At 39.5% G+C, this 13,530-nt stretch overlaps 1 protein-coding gene across 1 annotated transcript in view; it reads left to right on the forward strand.

Annotated features, from left to right (window-relative positions):
• Positions 1–842: 842 nt before the first annotated feature.
• The window catches only part of NALCN (sodium leak channel, non-selective), a 286,838-nt gene continuing 274,150 nt past the window's right edge, over positions 843–13,530 (forward strand). The window contains exons 1-2 of the mRNA XM_005899261.3: positions 843–980; positions 5,072–5,254. Coding sequence (XP_005899323.1) covers positions 873–980; positions 5,072–5,254 — 291 coding nt within the window. The 5' untranslated portion in view covers positions 843–872. The remainder of the gene's footprint in view (positions 981–5,071; positions 5,255–13,530) is intronic.

Consider the following 13,530-nt stretch of genomic DNA (forward strand, 5'->3'; position numbering starts at 1 on the left):
AAGTTCTCCTAATTGTAGTTCAGCACCAACTTGGTCCATTATGAACACCTTAGACTCTATAGTTTAGAACTTCTTTTAAACCTCAGATTTGCTTGGATGGCCTGGGTTGCTGCCTCAAGACTGGACTTTCTCATGCTTGCATAAAAAATACAAGAGGTGGGACTTATCCTGATGGTCCAGTGGTAAAAATTCTGTCTTCCAATGTAGGAGATGTGGGTTTGATCCACAACCAGGGGGACTAAGATCCCACGTGTGTGTGTGTGTGTGTGTGCGTGCTCAGTCATGTCTGACTCTTTGCGACCCCAAGTAGCCCACCAGGCTCCTCTGTCCATGGAATTTTCCAGGCAAGAATACTGGAGTGGGTTGCCATTTCCTCCTTCAGTGGATCTTCCTGACTCAGGGATCAAACCCAGGTCTCCTGCATTGAAGACAGATTCTTTACCTGCTGAGCCACCAGGGAAGCCCCTTTAACCTTTCTAGTTGCATGTATTTATTATATACAGTAAATGGAACTTGAGTGTAATTAACAAGCTTGCCAGGTAGTGCTAGTGTAAAGAATCCACTCGTCAATGCAGGAGATATAAGAGACATGGGTTTGATCCCTGGGTCAGGAAGATCCCTTGGAGTGGGGCATGGAAACCCACTCCATTATTCTTGCCTGGAGAATCCCATAGAAAGAGAAGCCTGGTGGGCTGCAGTCCATGGGATTGCAAAGAGTTGGACATGACTGAACAACTCAGCACGAATATATGCAGGCTTGCATGGGGACTTCATTTTTGTGATCAGGGTAAGGATGGTTTGGAGACTAACTCACTCTATCTTTCTTCTCTTAGACTGTGGTTTTGAACTTGCTTCCCAGAGCTAACTTCAGCATGCTCAAACGGAAGCAGAGCTCCAGGGTGGAGGCCCAGCCGGTTACTGACTTTGGTCCCGATGAATCTCTGTCGGACAACGCAGACATCCTCTGGATTAACAAGCCAGTAAGTTTCTTTTTTAAAGAAGAATAGAGAGGCACATGCTGATATGAAGCTGCTTTGATTCATTTAATTCAGAAGCTCCTGTCCCTGTGATGTGAAACGTCTGAGTGGCAGTAGAATGTGGGTGAGTCTTGGAGTCTGGGAGATGAAAACGATTCCAATGACACAATGAGATGCCGTGTGAGTTACTCACAGAGGAGGCATCAGAGGTGGCTCCCCGACCTGCCCTCTGTGCATCTCCTCCTCAGAGTCACAGAATGTGGAGTTAATGCCACTTCTCCGGCCGACCTGAAGCTGGAGACTGTGATGAGGGATCTCTTCACTTATCCTCACCACGCAGGAGTCCGAGGAGACAATCAGATGTTGGGAATTAAAGGTCTCCTTCTGAGTTGCAAGTAAAGGTTAATGAGATAGAGGGTAGTGTCTGTGAAGAACTTGTCACCTTCTCTGCCTAATTAAGCTGACAAGAACTTGAGGCGAAGCCCAGCTACACCTAGTATCATTGTACATGAGGAGACAGTCTAGCAGCCAGAGCTGGGGCTGAAGGCATTGTTGCAGAACTGGGAAGCTCAGCTTCCAACAGCCGTCCTGTTGTTCAATCGCTCAGTTGTGTCTGACTCTTTGCGACCCCATGGACTGCAGCACACCAGGCTTCCCTTCACCATCTTCCGGAGTTTGCTCAAACTCATGTCCATCGAGTTGGTGATGCCATCCAACCATTTCATCCTCTATCACCCACCCCCTTGTCCTCCTGCCCTCAGTCTTTCCAGCATCAGGGTCTTTACCACTGAGTCAGATCTTCACATCAGGTGGCCAAAGCATTGGAGCTTCAGCTTCAGCATCAGTCCCTCCAATAAATATTCAGGGTTGATTTCCTTTAGGATGGACTGGTTTGATCTCCTGCACAGGATCCACTCTCTTATCAAACTCAACAGCAGGAGCTGAAATCAGGAAATGAACTGCCACTCTTGAGCTGCTTGTCTTTCCCTTGACCTTGACTGTAGTAAAGATGATCAGCCTTGGTCCCCTCTGTCCTCTCCCTTCTTATCTGTTCTCCAGACCACTTCTCAGCTGCTCACATTTCTTTTCCACATTTCTGTGTCTGTTCACATCGCCCTCTGCTTAACAATCATTGAAACATCCCTATTACCTACATTGAAAATTTTAAACAGTAGTTTGTATCACATGCAAGGCCCTTTATACTGTGGCTCTAACTTGTACAGCAGCTATCTTTCCTGCATCTATACACTGTCCACTAATCGGTGGCTTCCTGCTCCTCCGAGGTGTCCAGCCAGTTCGCATTGTTTCCATTGTCTTGAGATGCTTTCCCAGTGACGGGCTACCCAGGTGGCTCAGTGGTAAAGAATCCACCTGCAGTGCAAGAGTCCCAGGAGATGCAGGTTTGATCCCTGGGTTGGGAAGTTCCCCTGGAGGAGGCCATGGCAACCCATTCCAGTATTCTTGCCTGGAGAATCCCATGGACAGAGGAGCCTGGTGGGCTAGAGTCCATAGGGTTGCAAAGAGTCAGATACAACTGAAGCAATTTAGCACTCACACACAGATGAGTCCAGTCCTCCTTATCCGTGTCACCCCTGCCCCCATTCACTCTGAAAGTCTCCTGCTTTGACCCTCCCGAACCACTGATGAAATGAACCTCTTCTCTTTCCACTTATCCTACTTTATATGTTCAGTTCAGTTCAGTCGCTCAGTCGTGTCCAACTCTTTGCAACCCCATGAATCGCAGCATGCCAGGCCTCCCTGTCCATCACCAACTCCTGGAGTTCACTCAAACTCATGTGCATCAAGTCGGTGATGCCATCCAGCCATCTCATCCTCTGTCATCCCCTTTTCCTCCTGCCCCCAATCCCTCCCAGCTTTTCCAATGAGTCAACTCTTCCCCTGAGGTGGCCAAAGTACTGGAGTTTCAGCTTTAGCATAATTCCTTCCAAAGAATACCCAGGGCTGATCTCCTTTAGAATGGACTGGTTGGATCTCCTTGCAGTCCAAGGGACTCTCAAGAGTCTTCTCCAATGTAGATGTAAGTAAAAAATGATTTCTGTATAAATGTATATGTGATGCATCTTAGACTGAAATAGGCATAATATCGCTCATTGGTGATGAGTTGCAACTGTGTTGTTTCCATTGGTGTGTCTTCAGAGCCCAGTGTAATTTCCAACACATAGTAGGTCTTTCCCACTCATGTTTAGGGAATTTTGAACGAAAGAGAAAATAAAGCAGTCATTTTTTCTTAGCGTCCACCAGTACAGAGCTTTCTGAGACCTTCTGAAGAAGGTAGATTTATAGATGTAGGCTTGGAAGACTAACTAGAATGATTAATGCTTAACGAGAATTCATTCTGTAAATTCATGATGGTTTTGTGGGAGAACTCATCTTTTGAGGCTCTTCTGTGTAATTAGATCCTTTGTATTGGAGGCCCAGATGGGTCTAAATTTACACGTGGTGTTTATTGAAGTGCTTCTTAATTGGCATGAAAAGTACATCAACTTTTAAAGTTAATCATCAGTGACTTATATGGTATGGAAATCAGTGGCATTACGTCTTCATGCAAATATTACAACTGTCAGGTTAATATTATAACCCACTCACCAGCCTACAAGTGTCTGAGTCTCCTCAAAGATCTGACAGCCTTTTCTGTTTTTCATCTCAGGTGGTTGTTCGCTTGTATGGCTTCAGAAACCATCGACCATGAAACTGTAACAGCTTTTTTTTCCCCACAGAGAGTATATTAAAGGATTAATATGACTGCATATATTATGTGTGTATATATATATATATATAGGCTATTATACAGATATTCAACAGATAACACATTGAAATTATGTTTAGGAATTGTCTACTGATTTGTTAGTAATATTAATTGTGTGGGTTTAACATGCAAATGCATTAATATTTTTTATCCTAGCTATTAGTTTTCATAAGAAGATATTATATGGATGATTTATGTCCTACGCTTTTACACATGTATACACACACAGAAACATCTTTAACTTTCTAATTCCTTCTTTATGTTAGGATTAAGGAAAGACCTCAAACAGCAAGTGCACTGCCAGCATTGCACAAAAATGTGTTTTTTGGCATTTTTGGGAGAGATATCTGGGCTAAATTTATATGAAACATGTTCTCAAAAATAAAAAGGTTCATTTATTATTAACTTTTGAAAATATAGGATGAGAGCAGATTTTCAAATATATTTTCATACACACATGTTAGCATGAGATAATAGAATGAAAGCCCCACATACAGGAAGTGTTATATATCAGTTAACTTTAAGAAGCATCTGGAGTCTGCTGGGATGAGCCCGTGTGCTAGATTTCAGGGAAGATAGAATAAATATGGCCTCAGAGTCCAGGTGCTCACAGTACATAAAAAGTATGAAAGTAATAGCATATCACTTTTCTACATATTTTCATTGAGGCTCTACTGTGTCCTTATGTCCCAGTAAATATCAGGGGCTTTAGGGTAGTGTGACCTGGTTCACATTGAGGTGAGGTTTTATTAATGCAGGACCACAGACAAGCTCCTTAACCTTCCTGAGTCTTAGTGCTTCCATGTGGAAATTAGGCTGCTTTGAGAATTAAATGATGTAAAATATATTGAAAATATTTAGCACATTATCAGTATTTAATATGTTAGTTTTGTTCTTCCTTTTCTCCCTAACCCAAGTGTTAGTTGCTTAGTCATGTCCAACTCTTTGCAACCCCATGGACGATAGCCTGCCAGGCTCCTCTGTCCATGGAATTCTCCAGGCAAGAATACTGGAGTGGGTAGCCATTCCCTTCTCTAGGGGATCTTCCCAACCCAGGGATTGAACCCAGGTCTTCTGCACTGCAAGCGTTTCTTTACCATCTGAGCCCCCAGAGAAGGCCCCCTTTTCTCCCTAGTGGTGAAATGTTGGGTTGGCCAAGAAGTTTGTTCAGAGTTTTCTATAAGATGTTACAGAAAACCCAGACGAATTCCTTCTTGGCCAGCCCAATATTTCCAACTCAGTATTACGTTTTCCAAATAGTGTGGTTCATAACACAGGTTTCAGATGTTTTATGGCATCGGATAGTAACTCTGGGCCATCTCCACAGTGGGTTCACTCTCTGCTGCGCATCTGTGCCATCATCAGCGTCATCTCAGTCTGTATGAACACGCCCATGACCTTCGAACACTACCCTCCTCTGCAGTATGTGACCTTCACCCTGGACACTCTGTTGATGTTTCTCTACACAGCAGAGATGATCGCCAAAATGCACATCCGGGGGATTGTCAAGGTGAGTGTTTCCATGTTATTTAAGCTCAAAACCAAAGCACACTGAATTCATTTAATGTTTTCATGTTAATTTCAGTCAAATAAAACATCTCTTTATTTTATCAGTATTTAATATGTTAAATATTAATATGATAAAATACTGATATTGAAGTACTTTTAAGAGGGTATAATTCCAGATATTGGTGAAAACATGATACATTTAAGAGTATTATAAAAGTGAAGTCAATCGTGTAAGGCATAAAGTCTTGGAATATCTGAGGCCCCACCTCCAGCTTCCTGAAGGCCAGAGGAGGGTCTTTCATGCCGCCTACAGGGTGATCATGCCACCTAACCCAAGGAGGCACCTGTTGATTTATGGAATGCAGAATAAGTGTTATGTGATAAATTTGCCGGACAATGATAATCAGGAGGATCTCATTTGCCTGAGGCATACTAAAAATGTAAAGAAGTAAAAAGAGAGACTTTAAATGGAAAGGAATTCCAAAACTGTAAGACAAGAATGTGTAGCATGAAATTGGTGCCACTGGGAGACAATAAAGAAAGAAAGAAAAGAAAAGATAAAAGAAAAGAAAAAACAATGAGAAAAGGAGGGAAATTTCTATCCTGGGGTATCTCTTCCTCCTATGACGCTAACCTTTATAGAGGTTAAATGGAAATCCCAAATGAACTTTTTGGCCAGCCCAATAATCTCATCTCAGTATTATAGATGATCCTGTCTCTAAAGTATTTTGATGGTTTAGTTGCTAAGTCATGTCTGACTCTTGTGATCCCATGGACTGTCCATGGGATTCTCCAGGCAAGAATACTGGAGTGTGTTGCTGTTTCCACCTCCAAAAAGTATTTTAAATTGTGCTATTTAGAGAGACAGTGGTATAATGAAACAGCAGAATGTGTATTAGCGTTTGACAAATGAAAGTTTTGACTCAAATTAGGATTTGAGTCTTTTCATTTACTGGCTGTATAAACATCTCAAGGGAAGTAATTGTGATGAAGAAGAGCCTTATTTTGTATAACATTTTTGAGAATTTGATGAGCCAATGCTTAAGATGTATTTATTGGGTCAACTTCATTGCTTCTTTTTACATGTAATACATTGTATGCTGTCTTTAAAAGAGAGGAATCATAATCAATGCATTACTCTCTTCATTTTTAACTTTTTAAAACATTTTATTAAGGACATTTTTAAATTTACATGAAAGTAGAGATTATAGTTGGAACAAATACCTATAACTCAACATCAGTAGTTATCAATACTTGTCCAGTTCTAATTCTTTTTAAGACAACTCTGAGAAATCAGATTATTTTAGAAACAACTTACACATTGCCAACTGATAAAATCTTTTTTCTAAATATTGTATTGGGCACAGGTAGCAGTAATTTCTTACTGGAGGCCAGTACACAATCCATATTCATGATGCTCCACTTGTCACGAGTATTTTCTTTTAGAGTTAGCTTCTTTGAGTCATGACCCAAAACAGCTTCACAAGGTGTATGTTTTTGCGTTTGAAGTTTGAATATTTTATCACGTTAAGGGATTAAACATAAATTTCAACTCTTGAGAATTGTATCATGAACAGCTTTTACATTTTGTTGAATGATTATTTTTCCCCTTGACTCATAATAGTGTGGCTTTCCTAGTAATCAAACCATCCTTACATTCCCAGAAAACACCTAGCTGGGTCATAACACAGTTTTGTTGTGTTTTAATGTACTATTTCATTATATTTGTTATCACTTTTCTTATTTAAATTTTGTTTAATCTCTATCAGGCTTGATATTAGCTATTCAGTGTGTATATATATGCTGTGTATATGTACTTCTGTGCTCTAAAATAATCTGAGTAATCTTGAAACTGTTTTAGCTTGAAACTTTTGGTAGAAATCTCCTGTGAAACCATTTGATCCTAGTATTTTTTTCATGGGACTCCCTTTCTTTAAATTGGTTTGTTTAGACTTGCTTGGTCTTTACTTGATGAAATAAATTTTTTTAAAGAAATTGTCCACTATTAAGTTTAACTTATTAATAGTGAATGTTTACAATGTACTTATTTCCAACTAAAATATTTGTACAGCTTTTTTCAAAAGTGAAAATTTGTCAAGAAAAGTGTAACCTGATGCTTAAAATAGAACATGATTTACACATATACTTTATTTGGGTCTATAGACTCAAATCCTGTGTCCCTGGAAAGGCTAATCTTCAGGGAGAAAATAGGGAGGAGAAGGTAGTGATGCACTTAACACTTTCCAGTTGTTAAGGAGATAAAGAATGCCAGCACCAGATTTAGCCCCCAAGAGCTGTGGAGCCGTATGCACACCCTAACCTTTTCCAGGATTTGTGGACAATGGCAGTGTCTCCATTGCACACATGCAGATACACAATAGTGGTTCTTCTAGTTACACCGTGACTGGGGCAAGTATTTTTGCAAATGTGCATAGTGAACATTTGTATGGTGAGAACTCAGATAGTGAGAGATCAGTATTTTGTGGAAAATGCTGTAATAGTGGTCTGGAAAAGTTATAGGGGGAAGGGGGCACCAAAAAAATAGTGACAAAATCTGTTTGGGGCTGCCCAGAAAAGTCTTGAAGAAAGAGAATGTTGAGGTCTTGTCTTGAAGGATAAGGAGGTGTGGGCTATGGTGGGGGTCATGGGGAGGGAAGTAAAGGATTTCATGGAAAGAAGAAAGCAATGCTCTGAGACACACGGCCTTGGAACAGACTGGAGCCTTGGGGTGCTCTGCGTAGTCAGAGTGAGGAGTAGCAGATGGTATGCCCAGGGAACAGCCGGGGAGGACCCTTGGAAGGGAGACCAGCTGCATCTCAGAGGATCTTGCAGCCTTGTGAGGAGCTCAGTCTTCCTTCTGTGGTCAGTTAAGAGGCATGGGGATCGGAATATGAGTGACATAGTTTGATTTGTGTTTGAGAAGTTCACGGTGGAGATCATATGCTCCATGCACTGCAGGAGATAGAAATTGAAGCACAGAGTCCTTCTGGCAAAAAATGTCCTTCGAAAGTTTCATTAGAGGCATGTATCTGCTTGAAGGATTTCACATCTTTTATAACATTTCCCAAGCTTGACTATATCTGCCAATTAATTTTCACTTCCCGATCATTTGTTTCTAATTGCCTCTCCCACGAATTCCTGTTCTGAGAAGCACTGTAGCTCAACCAAATTCCTATGGGCAAAAATAAAGCATCGGGGTGATATATGTTTGTGTTTTTGTGAAGCATTCCATGTAGTGCAGACTGTGAAGTCTTCAGACAATTCTCAGTTGTCTATTTTTCATCTGGCAACAGACCTGGCTAAAAAGTAGCATGCATCCTCTGAGCATTGTTGAAGTAATAAATAATAATGCTAAGACACAGTGACAGATGGGCCCTGGGAATGCAGAACAATAAATCATGTGCTTATGAAACTACACCCATGCATATTGTTTTGTGACTGCAAACTATATCCCTGTGAATGTCTTCAGGTAAATGTGTTTGTTTTCTCTGCTTGTTAAATCCTTGCATGGCAATTTAAGTTCCTCTCTTATACTGTATAATTGATTGGCAGCCTCCAAGTGTTTACCTTTATAAAGATTGATAGACAGCTCTTGTATAACTCATCTCCTCAGGCACCAGCCTGCTGATTTCTGCCCATAACTCAAGCACTCTCTCCTCTTCATTTCTTGTTGATGCAACAAGCAAATTAAAACCTTTCTTTCATATTGGGAGAGATTACGGTTTCTCAAGTACCAATGGGCCTTCCTGTGTGTTAGGTTCTGTTTCCATGTTTTGGAAGCAGGAGGGAGGGACAATTTATTATTTGCAAGTATTATAACTTGAACATGAATACAGTAGGATTTTAAAAGGATCTGGACATACTGATACATTGAATCATAGCACCGTTTAACCAGTTATGGTGAAGAGTCTTTGAAAATACAAACTGAAAAAGAGACAATGAGTTAAACGTATCAGACGCAAAGTACAACATGAGATTATGTTACTGAACCAAAATTGGGTCTGTTCACCTTCACCCAGTAAAGCCAATCTACTGACACGGGGTTGTGGTCAAGGCAACTATAGTGTTTATTTCAGAGCCCAGCAAGGAGTATGGGCAGCTAGTGCTAAAAGGACCTAAACTCCCAGAAGGGATTCAGGGAAGGGATTTTAAAGGCCGGATGAGGAAAAGGTCAAGGAGTGCATGACCAGCTCATGGAGCTGGTGGTGTGGTAACTACCTTCTGGTTCCAGCTAGTCTGGGTCTAGGGGCTGGTTTTCAGCATGCCGTTAACTTCTTTCACCTTGTGGGATTTTAGTAACTGCATAACAACTCAAGGATATGGCTCAGAATTTTATCTACAGCCCAGGAAGAGGAATTACAGCTCCTTGACTTTGTTTTATGGTTCAGCTATTATTTGGCCTTATTAAACTGTTTTTCTATGTTTCCATATTTTCTCACTTTCCTGATTGAGTTTGCTCTTTAGAACTCCAGGAAGGCCTAGGAGGCTAGAGCTTTTGTACAAACAAAATGTGGGGGACACAGCAGGGTCCCACTTATCTTCAGTTATACTTCAAAGTGTCAGGTTTCAGAGCCTGTGTTCTGTTCATGAAAAGGTATTTTGTCCTTACGGAGCCTTAGTGAGTATTGATAATGATTGATATGATTTCAATTTCAATTCAGTCATATTTGCAATCTCATTATAATGCAAAAATTAAATAAACCTTGTGCTGCTGTGCTTAGTCATGTCTGGCTGTTTGTGACCCCATGGACTGTAGCCCCTCAGGCTCCTCTATCCATGGAATTCTCCAGGCAATGCTATTTCCTCCTCCAGGGGATCTTCTCCATCGAGGGACTGAATCTCTGTCTCTTGCATCTCCTGTGTTGGTACTCGAATTCTTTACCACGGTGCCACCTGGGAAGCCCATATTAAACTTTGACCCAATTCTTATTTGCATGGCATGTCAGCTTTGCTGATTCAAACTACACTAATCTGAGAAATACGCAAAAATTATCTCATAATTTCATCTGTGATCTTTCATGATTATTCAGGAAAAGAGTCTTAACTTTAAGGTAGTACCTTTCAATGTACTACATCTTTCTCTTTTTGCGACCAAGAAGCATTCCTTTAAAGGGACAGTAGTAGTAGTTTCAGTGAACGGATAGGTGCACGGATGCATTCATGAAGCATAAGCATTGACTTCTTACTGTCTGCATTGTAATCTACAGAGGCTCAAAAGACATGGTTCATATGCTTATCTCATTCATTTAATATCATGGTGCAAGGTAGTGGGAATACCGCCTGAAATTGTCTAAAGTTTCAAGATACTATTAATCTTCAGAGCAAACTCAAACATTGACAGTGGAATGGAAGATAGACCTTTTTTAAAAAATACAGCGCCAGAGAATATGTTTAGAGAAGATTTAAGTGGGAAACCCAAACTACAGGAACTAAAATATAAGTTAATTAAATAGCTAGATGGGAGTTACAAAGGACTATTCTGTCCGTTACACAGTATGAACCTTATTTATATACAAGAGCTGAGTTGCTGCTGGTTGCGTGATATATGAGCAAAAGCAGTGATTAGAGTGGGCTGTGGTCAGACCAAAGTCTGGAGGAAAAAATTGGCATAGACTGCAGGGAATTTTTCAGGAAGACCAAACAGCATGAAGGACAATGAATGCTAAAGGGCAAAAGGTTAAAAAAAAAAAAAGATGGGAAAAATCTGAGTGTTATTGGTCTTTGTAACTCGGATCACTATGACACAGCTCAAAGGTTTTTATAAATATTGAAGGACTCCTGGAAACTGAAACCAAAAAATACTGTGTAAAACTTCTGCTTGGTGGATTATTTCATGTTTTATACCAGGCAAGTTAAAAGAAGCTAGTTTTAATTGACCATTCCATGCAATCTAGAGTGTGGTGGTCTTGTTGGGACAGGCAGATACCACTCTGAATTGCTGGAACATCCACCACAGAGAACATTCCAGATAATTCAACTCAAATGACTTCATAATTCAGAAATAGCTTTCTGTATGATACAGTAGAACTTTTTTTGCTAAACCACTTTTCATGAGGTCATTAGAAATTAGAATGTGCTTGCATTGTTGCTGTTCAGTTGCTAAGTCATGTCGGAGTCTTTGTGACCTCATGGGCTGCAGCACTCCAGGCTTCCCTGTCCTTCACTATCTCCCAGAGTTTGCTCAGATACATGTCCATTGAGTCAGTTGTGTGTTTGCATGCTTTTGTTTTATTTGGAATCCAACCGGAACTTCTAAAATGACTTAAAATAATCCATCCTTTGATAGAGTTCAAAATATACTCTTAAGTCAGCTTTTCAACATCAATTTCCTTAACCTATAAATCTATATAGTAAATAAAAATCCAGCCAACTCTGTTACTGATGACTTTACATTGTAAATTTGTGAGGCTCATATTTTTCAAATTTGACTTTATTCACACCAACTGAGTGATTTTTGTTAATGCTAGAATTTTCACCTTTTAAAAAAGTTAGCTTTGAAAGATCTATTTTAAAAATGTAACACATGACCATTAGTCAAAAGGCATATGTACGGATATTCTGGGAAAAATTATGTCTCTTTTCCACCTTTGGCTCCTTGCCACTCTGTTCCCCTCCCTGGGAAATACCATTATTTATCCTCGTTTTTTATATTTTAAATAACCCTCAATATAATGAGAAGCTCTCAACTTGTATCTAATTGAATATAATTTGTTACTAAGGCAAATTATGAGCAATAGGAGGTTAACTGTAGTGATACTACGTGAAACATTTTTAAATTTTAAAACAGGAAAAAAATAATACTATTTGGGAAAAATCTTCTATAAACTTATTTGAGTGCTTCTGTACCCAATAATCTGTAATTATTAATATTCTCTTTCTTGGCTAGCATTTACGTTTAATCGTTCCTATTTTAAAATAGTTCTCTGCTGAGCCTCATAAAATTTCTGTGTTCATTTTGGAATTATTTTACATTTTTAAAACAAGCACAATTATGCCTAGTTCTTAAAATAAAGATCAAGTGATATTATTTCACTTTTTTGCTCAACATATAAGAACATATTTGTTTAATAAAAGTTGATTTGAAAATATATACTTTAATTTTTCTGTATGCATGCATGCATGCTAAATTGCTTCAGTTGTGTCCAATTTGTTGCAACTCTATGGACCATAGCCCGCCAGGCTCCTCTGTCCTGGGATTCTCCAGGCAAGAATACTGGAGTGGATTGCAATGCCCTCCTCCAGGAGATCTTCCTAAGCCAGGAATTGAACCTGTATCTTTTATGTCTCCTGCATTAGGAGATGGGTTCTTTACCACTAGCACCACCTGGGAAGCCCATTTTTCTGATAACACTTATCGAAATAGAATGTGTGTGCATTTTACATTTTTTAAAAAGTAACTGAGAATATAAGTTACATAAGGGCAGGTGGTGTTCTATTCACTTCTGTATCACTGGTGCCTGAATGCCGCCTAGAGCATAGAAATGTTCTATTTACTGAGTGAATGAATTAACAGATTTGTTCAATATATCAAACAAAACTTAAGGGAAATTTAAAAGTGCAGCTTAAACATTTGTATTTTATTATCTTTTAGGATGGTAGTCAAAATTAGACTCATTTTATATTGGTTATATTGTCTATATTTAGTTTTACAATTAATTAATATTTTAAGTTGTGCAGTGTACAAAACAAACTTAATGCTTATGGTAGAAGATTCCTCATGGGATATTGAAGACAGCTATATTATCCCTTAATTATTTGCTCTATACTTAACATGTACATATGTGAATACATAACCAGTAGCATTTTATCATATAGTTTTTATCTTTGTAAGATATGATCATATGATGATCATAACGCTAATTTAATAGATTATTGTCCTGTTAGTCACCCAAACCCCAAATTTGCTTTTATAACTCTTTTGTGGGTCTTCTTGAATACACACCAAGTCTGGTTGATTTTTGTGCCAGTGGTAAAATTATTTGTGCATTCATTTGAGAACTAGCATTGTTTTCTCTTAACTCTCCACAGGATTAGTTTTCCCACCATGATTATAACTTTATTATAAATTAGTTGGCCTTATGTATAGTATTAACTGGGTATGTACGTAGCTGTGTATCTACACAAGATGTGTGTGTGTAGTTGGTGTGTATGGGTGTGTGTGTTTCACTCGGCATTACATCCTCTTATATAAAGTACATGCTTCAGTTCAGTTCAGTTCAGTCGCTCAGTCGTGTCCGATTCTTTGAGACCCCATGAATTGCAGCACGCCAGGCCTCC

Source organism: Bos mutus, chromosome 12, assembly GCF_027580195.1.
Source record: "Bos mutus isolate GX-2022 chromosome 12, NWIPB_WYAK_1.1, whole genome shotgun sequence".
NCBI lineage: Eukaryota > Metazoa > Chordata > Mammalia > Artiodactyla > Bovidae > Bos > Bos mutus.